Raw genomic sequence first — 16,374 nt, forward strand, 5'->3', positions numbered from 1 at the left:
ATTAAGAGAAAGAAATTGATAAGATTAGAAATACCAGTAAATTTAAATTTGACATTTGAAGTCTCCAAGGATTTAAACCGGAATGAGAATCCACATTTGTAATAGTTAATTTTCAGTGCTGGAGAGGTTGGAAGTAATTAACAATTATCATGTTGTTAAGGGAATAATTAGGTTAGAATGGACTTAACTTCCTGTGATGTGTTTAGTTCATATTTACCATTCAAATACAGCAAATTCATGTCATTCAATGTATTTCATGGTCAACCAGTCAGCAAATTGAGATTTCATAAAGATAATGATGGAGTGACACAACTCAAACAACATCTTTTGGATATCTCTGTTAACTGTGCATCTATCCCTTGGCTGAAGTTACTGCATTATAAATAATTGCAATGGCTGTCCCTCCTCCTGTGGAGGAGTCCAAACTGGGTGTTGAAATTATAAATTAGTCAATAATAAATCCAATAAATTCAAGAGAAACTTCTTTACCCATATACTAGTTGGAATGCAGAACTTGCTTCAACATGGGGTAGTTGAGACATATTGCATGTGTGTTTAAGAGGAATCTAGATAAGGGAGAATGGCAAAAAAAAATGTTGATTGGGTGAGATAAAGTAGGGTGGGAGGAGGCTTGTGTGAAACACAAACAACAACATACTTGTCTTGAATGGCCTGTTTCTGTCCAAAAAAATATAATTTTGGAGAACCTCCATCAGTTTATTCTGCTGATTTGGATTTATAATTCTTCAAATACAATAAATCTTTTAAGGAATTATTGAGACTGATTATCCTCCCTGAGCCCAGTGATATGCATTAATTGGACAGTAGATTTCTCTCTGTCCCTCTCTCCATTGGCAGCTCCTCTCCAGTTTTTGGGCTCTTCAGTGTCAATTTGTACAGATTGATATTAGCACACCAGTCTCCTTGAATAATGTGGGAATTAAAATACTGCGGGATGAGCTCCTCATGGAACCTACGGGTTGCATGGCAGCCCCTCATTTGCGTTGCTATGTAAATGATCGTTCTCTGGTTGCTGAGATGTTGCAGTGTCTGCAGCAGTAATGGGTAATCAGATGGGTAATACACAATATCCGAACCCAGGATTATGTCGTAGTCATTGAGGAAGTTCATGTGGTCAAATCCCCAAGAAAGAGTTCTGATTGTTGGGAAGTGTCTGCAGGAATCTGGGACGTTGACAGAAACATTGTGTTCAATTTGCTTCAAAGCATGTGACTCATCAGTCAGGGTTACCTGTCCACCTGAAGGAGAAGAAATAGAATGAGTCATCTCACTGCTAGTAATCCCATCACTGCAACCTGCACCCCCCCCCACCCCCCCCCCACCATTACAGTCACAGGAAGTGGGGCAGAATAGAAAAGACAAGAAAGAAATTTATGTATAACTCTTCACAACCTTAAAACATCCCAAAGTGCTTTACAGGAAATTCAGTATTTTTCTTTGGAGTGTGTTATGGTTGTAATGTAGGAAAGAGTACAGCCAATTTGTGAACAGCAAACTTTCATAACCAGGAATTAAAGAAATGTTCAGATAATCAGATATTAATGTTGGATGAGGGATAAATATCAGGATGTGGGGAAAATGCCCCTGCTTTTTTCAAATAATGCCATAGGATCTTTTACATCCACCTGACAGCAGATGGATCCTTGGTTTACTGCCTCATCTGAAAGATGGCATACCAGGCTGTGTAACACTCCCTCAATACTGCACTGAAGTGTCAGCTTGGATTTTGTGCTCAAGTCTCTGAAGTGGGACTTGAACCCACAACCTTCTGACTCAGATGAGCCAAGGCTAATAGAAGTGAACTGTAAGCCATGTCAGCAGTGATTGCTGGAGCCAGTGACAAGCGAGAATTGTCAGACAGAGCATGAGATTTGCTGCGCAGAGGAGAAACCCCCAGGCCTGTCAGTCAGCAAATTTGCCCCATACAGCTGAGTGGACTGGAAATTTACAATGGAACTGAAGTAAAGGAAACAACAGCTTGCATTTATATAGCATCTTTAACATAGTAAACATCCTAACGCACTTCAAAAGTTGGTGATGAAACAAAATTTGACATCAAAACCACATAAGGCAATAATAGGACAGGTAACCAAAAGTTCTGTCGAAGGGTCATGAGGACTCGAAACGTCAACTCTTTTCTTCTCCGCCGATGCTGCCAGACCTGCTGAGTTTTTCCAGGTAATTCTGTTTTTGTTTTGGATTTCCAGCATCCGCAGTTTTTTTGTTTTTTACCAAAAGCTTGGGCTTGGTCAAAAAGATGGGTCTAATGAAAGTTTTAAGGGTTACAGAGATAGGGAGGGGCAAGACCATGGAAGATTTGAACACAAAGCTGAGAATTTTCAAATCAAGACATTCCTGGACAGGGCACCAATGTAGGCCAACAGGCACAATGGTGATGGAGAGCAAAATCTTCGATCACATTTGTCAGCAGTGATTGGCATGGTAATGCACTTTCCAGCGATGCATGGGTCTTATCCTGTTATTACCCATAGCCTTTTTCCACATCAGCAAAGTGATTACATTAGGTTGACATTGACCCTTTAACTCACCCAGCAAGACTGCCAGAATTCCCACGATCCCAGTGCCTGATCCTAGCTCAATTATCTTCTTCCCAGAGAAATCCATCCTCTCCTGCTGAAAATACTGGCAGAGCCCGAGGCCCTGAAGAAACAAAAAGACACCAACCTTTCGAGTCAGAATTAGTTCAGGCACTTAGTTGTCACAAAGCATTGAAACAGTGGGTGACAGCAATGAGGGGCATTGACTGAGGGACCTTACAATCCACTGTAGAGAAGGATGGCACTCCAGTCACTCTCACCCACCTCCTAGTGGAAGCCCGGTTAACACATCATTTTTACTCTCTTGACAAATGCAGCATAACAAGGGAGATTTAACATATAGCATATAAGGAGACCAATCAGCCCATTGTGCCTGTGCCAACTCTTTGCAAGAGTTATCTAATCTGCTCTCCTGTCACTCTTTCCCACACTTGGGGTATTGCTCTAGGTCTTGTAGTTAATGCATTTGGAAGCTAGACAAGCACATGTGGGAGATGAGTCAAGGACAGAATCTGAAACAAAAACAAAAATTGCTGGAAAAGCTCAGCAGGTCTGACAGCATCTATGGAGAGAAAGAGTTAACGTTTCAAGTCCAGATGATTCTTCTTCAGAACGGCTTTTATCTTAAGGACAGGTTCTGTTTGGTTAGAATTGAACATTATATCACTAGGTGTATTCTATAGGCCATCTACTGGTGGGTAATATACAAATGAGCAAATTTGCAGGGAAATTACTGAGAGGTGCACAACTGAGAGTTGTCACAATGAGTGACTTTAATTATCCTAATATAGACTGGGATAATAAAAGTGTAAAGAGCAGAGAGGAGGAAGAGTTTCTGAAGCGTGTTCAGAAGCATTTGCTTGATCAGCATGTTTCCAGTTCAATGAGGAAGGATGTGGATGATGATTGCTGGATGTGGTTTTTGTGGAATGAGAGGGATTAATTTTTTAAAAATATTCGTTCACGGGATGTGGCCATTGCTGGCTGGGCCAGCATTTATTGCCCACCCCTAATTACCCTTTGAAGGTGGCGGTGAGCCTTCTTGAATTCTGCAGTCCATGTGGTGTAGGTACACCCACAATGCTATTAGGGAAGGAGTTGCAGGATTTTGACCCACTGATAGAGAAGGAACGGCTTATAGTTCCAAGTCAGGACAGTGTGTGGCTTGGAAGGGAAATTGCAGGAGGTGTTCCCATGTATCCGCTGCCCTTGTCCTTCCAGGTGGTAGAGGTCATGAGTCTGGAAGGTGCTGTTGAAGCAACCTTGGTGAGTTGCTGCAGTGCATCTTGTAGGTGGTACCCACTGCTGCCACTGTGTGTCGGTGGTGGAGGGAGTGAATGCTTAAGGTGGTGAATGAGATGTTGGTCAAGCGGGCTGCTTTGTCTTGGATGGCCTTGAGCTTCTTGAGTGTTGTTGGAGCTGCACTCATCCAGGCAAGTGGAGAGTTTTCCGTCATGCTCCTGATTTGTGCTTTGTGGCTTTGGAGAGTCAGGAGGAACATAGATACTTGAGGATTGTTGTACACAAATTGTAGCAGATGGCAGGGCAGGTTGAGAAAGTGGTTATAAAGGCATAAGGGATCCTGGGCTTTATAAATAGGGGCATAGCAAAAGCAAGGAGGTTATGAGCCTTAACTGGATTATTGCAGCCAATTCTGGCTACCACACTTTAGGAAGGATGTAAAGGCTTTAGAGAGAATGCAGAAAAGATTTACTAGAATGGCTGGTGGGATGAGGGACTCACAGATATGTGGATATATTGGAGAAACTGTGATTATTCTCCTTATAAATAGAAGGATGGGAAGAAATTTTGTAGAGGTGCTCAAAATCACGAGGGATTTACATAGGGTAGATAGAGAGAAACTGTTCCCCTGAAGGACGGGTAGAGAATCTGAGGACACCGATATAAGGACTGGAATTTTACCAGCCTTTTGGCGGGTGGAAGGTGCTGGGGGTTGGGGCATGCCTGATGTCTTCCTGCTGCCATGCCATTTTACCAGCGGCAGGAAAGTTTGCAGATTGGGGAGATTACAGAGTTATGGAGAGGCAAAACCATGGAGGGACTGGAAAATAAGGCTGACAGTTTTAAAATAAAGCCATTGCCGCAGTCGGATAAATCAATAGAACCTCTTGAAACAAAGCATAAGGTTTCTTCCTAGAATGGAGGTCCAACCAATCCATATCCACCACCACCCTCATCCACCTGGCTGAACTTCTTCTCATGTTGAACAACTTGTGCTTTGACTCCACTCACTTCTCCAAGTAAAAGATGTTGCCATGAGAACCTGTGCTATGTCTACTATTTTGTGGGATATGTGGAACATTCTTTATTCCAGTCCTAATTCCTCAACTCTTTTTTCAGTTTATCAATGACTGTATCCATGCCATTTCTTACCCTTGCCCTGAACTGGGAAATTTCATCAAATGTGCTTCCAATTTACACTCTTCTCTCATCTTCACATCATCCATCTCCCACCCTTTTCTTCTCTTCCCTTCCCTTCCTTGACTTTTCTGTCTCCATTTCTGGGGATAGGCTATCAACCAATAACTACTGTTAGCCCACCAACCCCTATAGCTATCTTGACTACACTCCTCCCATCTCACTTCCTGTAAGGATTCCATTCCAATCTTCCAGTTTCTCTGTCTCCGTTGCATCTGTTCTGACAAGACTACCTGCCATACCTATGCTTTCAATATGTTGTTGTTTTCTCTCAACTGAGAATTCCTGTCCAATGTGGTCGACAGGTCCCTTGACAGTATCCATCCCATTTCTTGCACCTTTGCTGTCAATCGCAGAACCACGACAGGTTTCACCTTGTTCTCACCATCCACATCACCATTCTCCACATTCAAAAACAACAACTTATATTTATAAAGCGCCTTTAATGTTAAAAAAACTTCCCAAGGTGCTCCACAGAAGCATTATCAAACAAAATCTAAGAAGGGTTGTGAAGTTCAATGAAGTTCAATCACACCACCAGTGTGATGCCACCACCAAACATACCTCCACCTCCTCTTTCATCATTCCACGATATCCTGGTCCACTCCTCATTCACCCTCAATGCTCCCTCACCATCCAAGGTCCCAAGCACTCCTTCTAGTTGAAACAATGATTAACTTGTAATTCTTTCAATTTAGTAAACTGCATTCACTGCTCCTAACATGGTCTCCTCTACAATGGAAAAACCAAACGTGGATGAGTTGATCATTTTGCGGAACACCTCTGTTCAGTCCACAAGCATATCCCTGAGCTTCTGGCCGCTTGTCGTTTTAATTCTCTACCTCACTCCCACTCTGACCCCTCAGTCCTTGGCCTCCTTCAGTTCCAGTGAAGCTTGAGGAATAGCGTTTCTCAATTAGACACTTGACAGCCTTCCAGATTCAACCTTGAGTACAGCAAGTCACATAGTAACCAATGCCCATATTTTCAGGCAGCTGCTGTTGGTAATGTTTCTACTTTTGTCAGTTACATTTCCTGTAGATCTATCTTTTGTTTATTTACTTGTCCCATTAATTACCATCTCCTTTTGTCTTGCACTACTGTCTCTTTTGTCATTTAATCACTTGCCTTCCAACCCATCACAGACCATCCCTTTTGTGCTTCCCTCCACACCATCACTCCCCACCCGCCTTTCTGCCCTCCACTTGCTTAAAACCTGAAGTTCTGATGAAGGATCATTGACCTGAAATATTAATTCTGTTTCTCTCTTGACAAATGCTGCCTGGCCTGCTGAGTATTTTCAGCACTCCCTGCTTTTATTACAGAAAAAGGCTGTATTTTTTTCTCACATAAACAAGTGGAATAAATACTTGAGGTTTCGGTCAGTTTCTCTGAGCTTTGTTAACCCAAGAGTTCTTTAGACTTACGCATTCCCAGATGAAAGCTGAGACCCCGATTTTTTGATTCATGTACTGATTGATCTCTAAGTCATAGCCACAAAACCGAAAGTGCTTCACCAGAATGTTGGGGAAATGATCCTCAGGATCTTCCTTGGAGAGAACATCACAGAATTTCTCCTTGTGCTGGACTGTCATCCTGCTCCTAGACCTTCCTCTGGATCTCCCCGATCTGCAATGGATTCGCTCCAATAGATTCTCTCCAACTCCAAATAGTTCCCAACCTGACGATCAGATTTGGACAGCTCGTGTCCAGTCCTTCCGTCACCTTTTACACAGAGTAAAACTGTTCAAATCTACATCCTGGGCAAGTGCATTATTTTAGCAAACCTGTACAAAATCTGGGTCAAGACTGCAAGCATAACAGATTAGATCTTCCATTTACTATGTGCTATATAGGTTCATAGGCAAATCTATTTTATAAAAGATTAATAAGGTCTTAAAGTTGCCATGTGGACAAAGAAACCTTTAATGAGGAACGAAGGGATGCACTCCATAAGGTCAATGATTTGATTCCCAGCGGTAAGGAATCCATTAGCACAAAAATATAGTTGAGGGGTCAAGAAGGAGAAGCCACAGATACAAGATTCAATATAAGTGATTTAGAACTAAGACTAGAAGAAACCTATTTACACAGGGAGTTATGAGACCGTGGAGTTCACTTGCAGCATTGGTGATTAAGGCAGAGACTAGTTCAACATTTAAGATTGGACTGTGGATAAAAGAGTATGGGAACAAGACAGGTAAATGTGATTAGAAAGATTTTCATAAAGCATTTGATTAGGTGCCACATAAGGTCAGCAAAGGTCAGGGAATATCATCAGTTCCAAGTCATACACTATCCTGACTTGGACAAGTTAGCATTCCTTCTTCATCATTGTTTACCCATCACCTCTGTGTTTGCTGACCTACATTGGTTCACGGCCCAACAATGCCTTGATTTTAAAATTCTAACCCTTGTTTTCAAAACCCTTCATGGCCTCACCCTTCCCTATTTATCCCTGTAGCTGCCTCCACACTCTGATATTTCTGCGCTCCTCCAATTCTGGATTTTTACATATCCCTGATGTTCATCGCTCCACCGTTGGTGGCTGTGTTTTCAACTGCCTGTACCCTAAACTTTGGAATTCTTTCTCTAAACCTCTCTACTTCTCCTTCTCCCTCTTCAAGACACTGCTTAAAATCTACCTCTTTGACCAAGATTTTGGCCACCTGTCATAATATCTTCTCTTGGATTAAATCTTTAATTTTGATTAATTACATTCCAGTGTGAAGCACTTGGGATATTTTACTATGTTAAAAGTGCTATATAAATGTAAGTTGTTATTGCTGGGTCAAACTCCTTAACTCCCTGCCTAACGCACTATGGGAGAATCTTCACTGCTTGGAGTGCAGGGGATCAGTAAGGCATTTCAAGAAGAAGGCTCATCACCGCTTTCTCAAATGCAACTTGGGATGGACAACAATTGCTGCCTGGACAACAAAGCCCAGAACCAGAGAAACTGAAAAACCTCTACAAGACTTTAGTTAACGCATGGTTGTGTAAGGAAATAAAACTAATGGGAGAAGATCGAGGTAGATACACTTTACAGTTACTGGGGTAAAAGGTTCCAGTTATGAAGGGACACTTGAAGTTGGGATGTTTTGGAAAAGAGCTGGAAATACTAACATGTGTCCAACCAGATATCATCACGGTCATGAAGGGTTTTGTTCAGGTAAATTCAACTCTTAGTGAGACAGTAACAAGACATACAGATTTAAAATAAAGATGAAAGAATTAACAGAGAGATTAGAAAACTGTCTATACTGAGGCTTGTTAGAATGTAAAACAAAAACAGAATTACCTGGAAAAACTCAGCAGGTCTGGCAGCATCGGCGGAGAAGAAAAGAGTCGACGTTTCGAGTCCTCATGACCCTTCGACAGAATGTGTCAGTCTGCTACAAACTGCTGTTAAAACAAAGTCTGTCAATTCTTTTCACAAAGAGATTTAGTTTCTTGAGAAAGAGAATATTTAACAATACGGTACCATTCAAAGTGAAACACAAAGATACTTATGATGGAAAACTCACTTAAAAGTTCCTCAGTGATCTTCAACACCTTCAGTATATGATACACACCAACAAGTTCTCACCAATGTTGCAAACTAATTCTCCAGTCATGTCTTAAATGCTCTTAACCTGGCAAGGCGCCAACCCTAGCTGGATCTTGGTTGGCTGGAATCAGCAGATGACAAACTGCAGCAGTTTTAAAAAATTTGTTCATGGGATGCAAGCATCATTGGCAAGACCAGCATTTGTTGACTATCCTTAATTGCCTCTGAGAAGGTGGTGGTGAGCCACCTTCTTGAATTGCAGTCCACCAAATGGGCTGCTTTGTCCCAAATGGTATTGAACTTCTCGAGTGTTGTTGAAGCTGCAATCATCCAAGCAACTGGGAAGTGTTCCATCACACTCCTGACTTGTAGATGGTGGAAAGGCTTTGGATATCATTACTCACTGCAGAAATCATGATGTCCCTGCAGCTATCTGCAGCTAGGATACATATAATCACTTTCCCATGAGTGGGGAGTTGAGTGAATAAATATGACGCTACAGCTCTGTTGATGAGCTTCCTGGTGGGTGCGAGATCAGATGTCATCAGTTATGGAAGTTTTTGACATACATTAGATTAGAATATTAAGAGAATTTGATAAATACTTGCAAGGCTATAGGGAAAAGCAGTGCAGTGATACTCTATCTATAGTATACTGCTATAGTTCTGAGGCCGATTCACTTCTCTCAAAAAGATCATCTCAAAAGATAATAAGCAGGAAAGCATTTAGAGTCACAGGATATTTATGTTGATTGGCCTTTATCTGGGGTTAACGGGTTGATAATGGGCTCAGATTGGTGTGGGTAACCTTCCAGCCATGTTAATACTAACAATTTAGGTGCTGCCATTTTGAAAGTAGACCCCCATTGGATGACCAAAATGCCTGCACTTATCAGGTAATGGGCCACTTTTAATGCGGGAATCAGAGCCCTAGGACATAAATAGGTCTTGATCACCATTTGAGTTTGGAACTGGACAAAGTCTGCATCGTGTTCACTCCGTTCCATTTCATGGGCAATGGAGAGATGAGGCCTGGCGAAGGTAAGTGTTGAATTGTTTCTGTGGACCTCAATGGAGCTTCATGGTGCTGATTTCTTATCCTGACAGAGTTCCCTGTACCAGCAGTGTGCTGGTGTCTGGTCCTGACAGAGCTCTCTGCCCCAGCACTGTGCTTGTTTCTAATTCTGACAGTTCCATTGTCCCAACAGTGCGCTGGAATCTGGTGCTAACCACTCTACCTGTCCCAGCTGTCTACCAGTATATGGTGCTAACAGCTCTCCCTGTCTGGTGCTGACAACTCTCACTATTCAGTGTGATGATATTTTGGTATTTTCTGGTATTTTCAGTGCTCCCTGTTCTAGCACTGTGCTGATGGTCTATGCTTTCTGCTCTTCCTGTCCCAGCACTACACTGGTGTCTGTGCTTTCTGCTCTTCCTCTCCCAGCACTACACTGGTGTCTGGTGCTGACAGCATCCCCCTCCTAATTGGTCCTCACCTTTAGTTGCCAGTGATTTTCCTTGACCTCTCTCTAACTGCCAACAATTGGAATGGACTGATTGCTGTTCTTTGCTGCTTTACACATTGCGCTCTAATTGGTTTATTTGTAACCTTGTTCTGAAAATGTTCATTTTGTTCAGACATCCTGGCCCCAATGTAACCCATTTCCTTTCCAGATATTTAGTTTTATCATAAGCAATGAATAGGGATGATGTCACTGAGCATACTGTGTAACTGTACCATGTACACTCTGATTTGGAGAGTGTTGACATAAGGAAAGAAAGCTCTTGTAACTATGTCGCAGTTTTATATGTCCTCAATGTGTGTGTGTAATGGATCAGTGATCGAGTGCAGTGATGGCTGTTACGTTGGGAATTCATGGAATGATCCTCAAACGAGAGGGTTTTTAAAACTCTGGTGATGGTGTAAATGGGCAATATTAAATTGAAACGTAGAAGCATAGAAAATTTATGGCCCAGAAGGAGGCCTTTGGCCCATCATTTCTGTGCCAGCCAAAGAAGAGCTGCCCAGCATAATCCCACTTTCAAGCTTTTGGTCCTTAGCTCTGTAGATTAAAACACCTCGTGTATATCCAAGTATATTTTATATCTGATGAGTGTTTCTGCTCTACCCTTTCAGACACTGAGTTCCAGACTTCCACCACTGTCTGGATGATAAAGTTTCAACTCTCTAATCTTCCTGGCAATTACTTTAAATCTATGTCCCCTGGTTATTGACCTCTTTGCTAAGGGAAATATGTCCTTCCTATCCACTCTATCTAGGCCCTTAATAATTTTTTACACCTCAATTAACCCTCCCCTCAACTTCCTCTGTCTCAAAGAAACCCATTCAACCCTATCTGATCTCTCCTCATAGCTAAAATTCTCCTTTCCTGGCAACAGCCTTGTAAATCCTCTGTACTCTCATTAGTGCAATCACACCCATCTTTAAGTGCAGGGACCAGAACTGTGCACAGTAATTTAGTTATAGCCAACGTGTTTTATACAGCTACAGTATAAGCTCTATGCTCTTATATGCTATGCCTCGACTAATAAAGGAAGGTGTCACTATGCTTTCTTAACCGTCTTACCAACTTGTACCTTCAGTGACATGTGGATGTACACTCCAAGGTCCCTCTTTTCTGTTACACTTCTCAGCATCCTACCATTTATTGTGTATTCCCTGGCCTTGTTTTTTCTCCCCAAATACATTACCTCACACTTATCCAGATCAAATTCCATTTACTGTTTTTCTGCCCAACTGGTGAGTCCTTTGGTACCTTCCTGCAGTCTACAGCATTCTTCCTCACTATCAACCACACAGCCAGTTTTGTATCATCTGCAAACTTCTTAATCATGCCCTTTCCATTCAATGCTAAAGCATTGATATATATACCATGAGAAACAGGGGTCCTAGTACTAAGCGCTATGTAATCCCACTGGAAGCAGCATCCCAGTCATAAAGAAACCCTTGGTTTCATGCAAATTTTGGATCCAACTTACCACTTTTCCTTGGATTCCATGGGCTTTTACATTTATAATCGATCTGCCACATCAGTCAATTTAGTCAGACATGATTTTCTTCTTTTTCATACTGACTTGTCCTTGATTAATTTATGCCTTTTTAAATGATGACTTGTATTGTTCCCTAGAATTTTTTTCCACAAATTTCCCACCATCAAAGTTAGGCTGAATGACCTGTAATTACTCGGGCTATCCCTTTCACCCTTTTTAAACAGCAGTACAATGTTAGCAGTCCTTTGGCCAGAGAATATTGGACAATGATGATTAGAGTCTCTACTATTTCTTAATAAAACCAATTGTATGCTGGAAATCTGAAATAAAACAGAAAATACTGGAAATATTCAGCAGGTCTGGCAACATCAGAACTGAGAAAAGTTAGAAATGTAATCAGTTTTGAGCAAGTGAAAGAGGAGAAGTTAGGAACAGGAACAAAGGGGAAAGTCTGTGATGAGATGGAGAGCAGGAGGGATTAACTGACAGAAGGTTTCATGGTGCAAAGCCAAAGGGACTGGTAATGGGACAGTTGAAGAAGCAAAAGATTTGTCTAGGGGAGGTGTAAATGGCAGGACCCAGTATAGCTGCCATCTGGAAGCAAAAAAGGAAGGAAATAAGAGAGCAATGAGAGAAAAAAATTAAACCAGCAAAATAAAACAAAACAAAATAGGGGCATAAGTTATGACTTAAAATTTTTGAACTTATAGTGTTAATTCCGGAAGGCTATAAAGTGCCCAATTGATAGTTGAGGTGCTCTTCCTCAAGCTTGCGGTAAACTTCATTGGAACACGGCAACAGGCCAAGGACAGAGAGGTCAGTATGAGAGCGAGGTGGAGAATTAAAATGGCAAGTAATTGAAATCTTGGGGTCATGCTTGCGAACTGGATGGAGAAGTTCCAAAAATGTTCATCTAGTTTATATTTGGTCTCCTGAAGCGATTACATCATAGCAATGAATACTGGATTGAAAGGAACACAAACAAATGGATGTTTCTTAAACCCCTCTTCTCTGTCGCCTTGACCCTCATCTCCAACAATAAACGTGAGGAGTTCATGGACTTCTTTGTCACTAAGGTTGAGACATCCCGTCAGCTGCCTCTGCCGAGACCCTTCTATTAGTCTATCTGGCCAAATTTCCTCTAAAGTTCCTCCTGCCTTAACCCTGAACTTGGATCTTTCTCTACGGTGGGATCTTCCGGTAGCAGCTACGTTGTCAGTAGTGGGACAGGAAGTGAGACACTTCCTCTTGGGGCTGGATCAGCTGGCCATGTGCGACCACGCAGTGGACTGTCAATTAGCTACGCATTGTCAAGGACCCTGGCGAAACATGTGCTGGGATAGGCAGGAAGTTGGTGTCCCCAATGTTACCTCATGGGATTGAAGGTCCAGGCGCCATATTTAAAGGGTACTTGGATGGGCATTCATTCCCTGCAATCCTGTAGCATCAGTATTGCTGTGACTAGAGGCTTTGACACTACAGCTGTTGGAATCCTTTGATCTTTCACCCCTGTTGGAAAGCCAACTGTTGCTACCAGAGTGATGTCTCAGAGCAGACAAAGAGTGGCCCCACAGTTCAGCCACGGCTCGCTGCAGGTTCTCTTCCAGGCCTTCTGGGAAAGACAGGAGGTCCTGTTCCCCGAGGGTGACAGCAGGAGGCCCACTGGCCTGACCAGAGAGGTCTGGACGGAGTGTCAGCCCAGGTTAGTGGCCATGGGGCCCACAGTAGAACCTGGATCCAGGGCAGGAAGAGGATGAATGATCTCCTGTGCTCCATAAGGGTAAGTGACACTGTGTAGTCACTGCAAAGTGACACTCATCAGGGCTTCAAACAGTGTAAATGTGTGAGTGCAGAGGAATGTCAGACAGGAGTTTGGGTTACAGGCTTCAGCAGTGGATGGAACATGTGGACTGAGTGTGTGGGAGCCACTTCATGCTGGGAATGTTGTACCAGTTACAGGACAGTGTGTGTGTGTCAAACATTTACTGGGGAGGGATAAGACCATAAGACATAGGAGCAGAAATTAGGCCATTCAGCCCATCGAGTCTGCTCCACCATTCAATCATGGCTGATAAGTTTCTCAACCCCATTCTCCTGCCTTCTCCCTGTAACCTTTGATCCCCTTACCAATCAAGAACCTATCCATCTTGGTCTTAAATACACTCAATGACCTGGCCTTCACAGCCTTCTGTGGCAATGAATTCCATAGATTCAACACTCTGGCTAAAGAAGTTTCTCCTCATCTCTGCTCTAAAAGGTCTTCCCTTTACTCTGAGGCTGTGCCCTCGGGTCCTAGTCTCTCCTACTAATGGAAACATCTTCCCCACGTCCATTCTATCCAGGCCTTTCAGTATTCTGTAAGTTTCAATCAGATCCCCACTCATCCTTCTAAACTCCATCGAGTATAGACCCAGAGTCCTCAAATGTTGCTCATATGTTAAGCCTTTCATTCTTGGGATCATTCTTGTGAACCTCCTCTGGACCCTCTCCAGGGCCAGCAGATCCTTCCTGAGATACTGGGCCCAAAACTGCTCACAATATTCTAAATGTGGTCTGACCAGAGCCTTATAAAGCGTCAGTAGCACATCCCTGCTTTTATATTCTAGTAAAGAGCTCTCATAGGTATGCATGCTCATAAGGTGGTTATGCACCCATTGGGATGATGCTCCTTCCCTCTGTCTGCAGAAGAAAACCACTAATAATAAGCAGGAGCGCTCAAAGACTGGTTGAGGTACCCCAGGCTTATAAATCCTGATCCCCTTTGAGGAGGAGCTAGCTGGGGAGGACGGAGACCGAGCCTGCACAAATGAAGAGACCAGAGTTACTCAGAAATCCAGTGAGATGCCTCCAATCTGGCATTGCCAAATTGACATACAGGAGTAATGCCTGAAACATTGTTAAGAAAAGGGATTGTGCGTAACCATCAGCTAATTCCTTTTGTTTTCCACTTCAGTCCCTCGCAATGAGTCAAAAGGTAAGAAGAGACAACCTTCCCCCAGCTCCACCTCCATCTCGAGCACCACTGCTGAGGATGATGACTCAGAAGCCTCAGTGGAAGCACGGTCATGGCATTCCCCAGCACCCTCCACCAGTGCAGAGACATTCACCTCGGTGGGTACTCACAATATGGCTCCTTTCTCTGCATCCAGTTGCATGTGGTGAATGTGGTCTTCATCCTGCCTCCTCCTGTTCTTCCTCCTTCTCCTTATGTGGCCTCTGAATTGCAGGTTGTGTCTGGGCCCCTCAGAATGTCTAGGTTGCGGAGGATGTAGCACACATACCATCACAAACATGGACACCCTCTCTTGTCTGTGTTCTAGAGATCCTCGAGTGAACCTGGTATCAAAACCATTGTTTGAGGAGGCCGATGGTTTGTTCCACAGTGTGGTGGGGTGCTCTCAATGAAGGCACTATGACCTTGCCTGGTGGAAGGGACATCAGCCACATGTGGAGGACATAGCCCTTGTCGCTGACCAACCATCATCCAGTGTATCTTAGAGGCCTGAAGATGGTGGATATTGCTGACTGGCGCAGGATAAATGTATCGTGGGTGCTGCCAAAATAGGGGTTATTCACCAAGATGAATTTCTTGGTACAGTCGCGCACCAACTGTGTCGTATTTCTGTCTTTTGATGACGTGAGATCCCACAGAACCATCTGAGTCCAGTCAGTGGAGCTGGACACCATCAGGAAGCCTGCTGTCCTGCTGAACCTATATACCCTTTCATCTTTGCCCTTCATCATCCTTCTGAGGGCAAGGATGATGAAGTCCGCTTCTCCATGTGTGCAGTGCCTCTGTGACCACCCTGTGACCAACATGATACTGAAGGATCCATTGATAGAGAATGTTAGAGCAAAGTTGACCCTCATACAACCTGGGAGGGTCACTCTCATTCTGGTTTGAGGCTCCAGTCTTGTAGCCAGAGAGGATTGGAATATAATTGTCAGAGCCTCCGCTATTTCCTCTTGCAGCTTTGGATACCTTTCATTTGGCCGCTGGGTTTTTATCCTCTTTCAACAATGCTAAACCACTTAATACTTCCTTTCTCACTACGTTTAACCCAGCCAGTATTTCACACTCCTTAACTACAATGTCTCTATCATCCCCCTCTTCTTAAAGGCAAAGTATTCATTAAGATCCACATCCACACCTTCTGCCTCCACATACAAGGGACCTCTTTCCTTAGAGGATGTAGCACACATACCATCACAAACATGGACACCCTTTCTTGTGTGTGTTGTAGAGATCCTCGAGTGAACCTGGTATCAAAACCATTGTTTGAGGAGGCCCATGGTTTGTTCCACAGTGTGGTAGGGTGCTCCATGACTCTCAATGAAGGCACTATGACCTTGCCTGGTGGAAGGGACATCAGCCACATGTGGAGGATGTAGCCCTTGTTGCTGAGCAACTATCATTCCTTTGCTATTTTTTGAAGAGTGTTGGATGCAGTTCGGTAAGACCAAAGAAGTCTTCGTAATCATAATTTAGGTTAACTGTAAGTCTTTGTTGATTCTTAGAACTATTTACAAATATACAGTAAAGTACAAGCTAGGAGCTGTCTCCATGCTTGTTGGTACGCACGGCTTTGTCCAACACTAGACTGATCCTGGGTGTGGGTCTCTTACATCACTGTTTGGTTGGTACTGTATTCAGTCCCACATTAACCTTATATGTGCCAGACACTTAAACTATAGGGACTGCCTGATATTAAGGGGTGGAAGTCTCAGCTTGTTTAGCCTGCAGTCAGTGTGCTATTGCCACGGGGTGGGCTTGATTAGGTTTTTCGGTTACTGG

General features: G+C 43.2%; 1 protein-coding gene across 1 annotated transcript; it reads right to left on the reverse strand.

The window, feature by feature from the left end:
- Positions 1-813: 813 nt before the first annotated feature.
- LOC121292317 (EEF1A lysine methyltransferase 3-like) lies at positions 814-6,613 on the reverse strand. Its single transcript, XM_041214169.1, has 3 exons — positions 6,446-6,613; positions 2,571-2,682; positions 814-1,259 (listed from the first exon to the last, which is right to left on the reverse strand). Exons 1-3 carry the CDS (start codon positions 6,611-6,613, stop codon positions 814-816), a joined length of 726 nt encoding a protein of 241 aa, XP_041070103.1.
- Positions 6,614-16,374: the final 9,761 nt, after the last annotated feature.

Source organism: Carcharodon carcharias, chromosome 20 (genome assembly GCF_017639515.1).
Source record: "Carcharodon carcharias isolate sCarCar2 chromosome 20, sCarCar2.pri, whole genome shotgun sequence".
In the NCBI taxonomy this organism is placed as follows: Eukaryota; Metazoa; Chordata; class Chondrichthyes; order Lamniformes; family Lamnidae; genus Carcharodon; species Carcharodon carcharias.

What these genes read in the sequence shown, in the direction of transcription:
- LOC121292317 (XM_041214169.1), bottom strand. Translation starts at nt 6,613, where the DNA reads ATGACAGTCCAGCACAAGGAGAAATTCTGTGATGTTCTCTCCAAGGAA. An exon ending in CAGCTTTCATCTGGGAATGC is followed by an intron (nt 2,683 to 6,445) that starts GTAAGTCTAAAG and finishes TTGTTTCTTCAG; the next exon opens with GGCCTCGGGCTCTGCCAGTA. An exon ending in AATTCTGGCAGTCTTGCTGG is followed by an intron (nt 1,260 to 2,570) that starts GTGAGTTAAAGG and finishes CTTCTCCTTCAG; the next exon opens with GTGGACAGGTAACCCTGACT.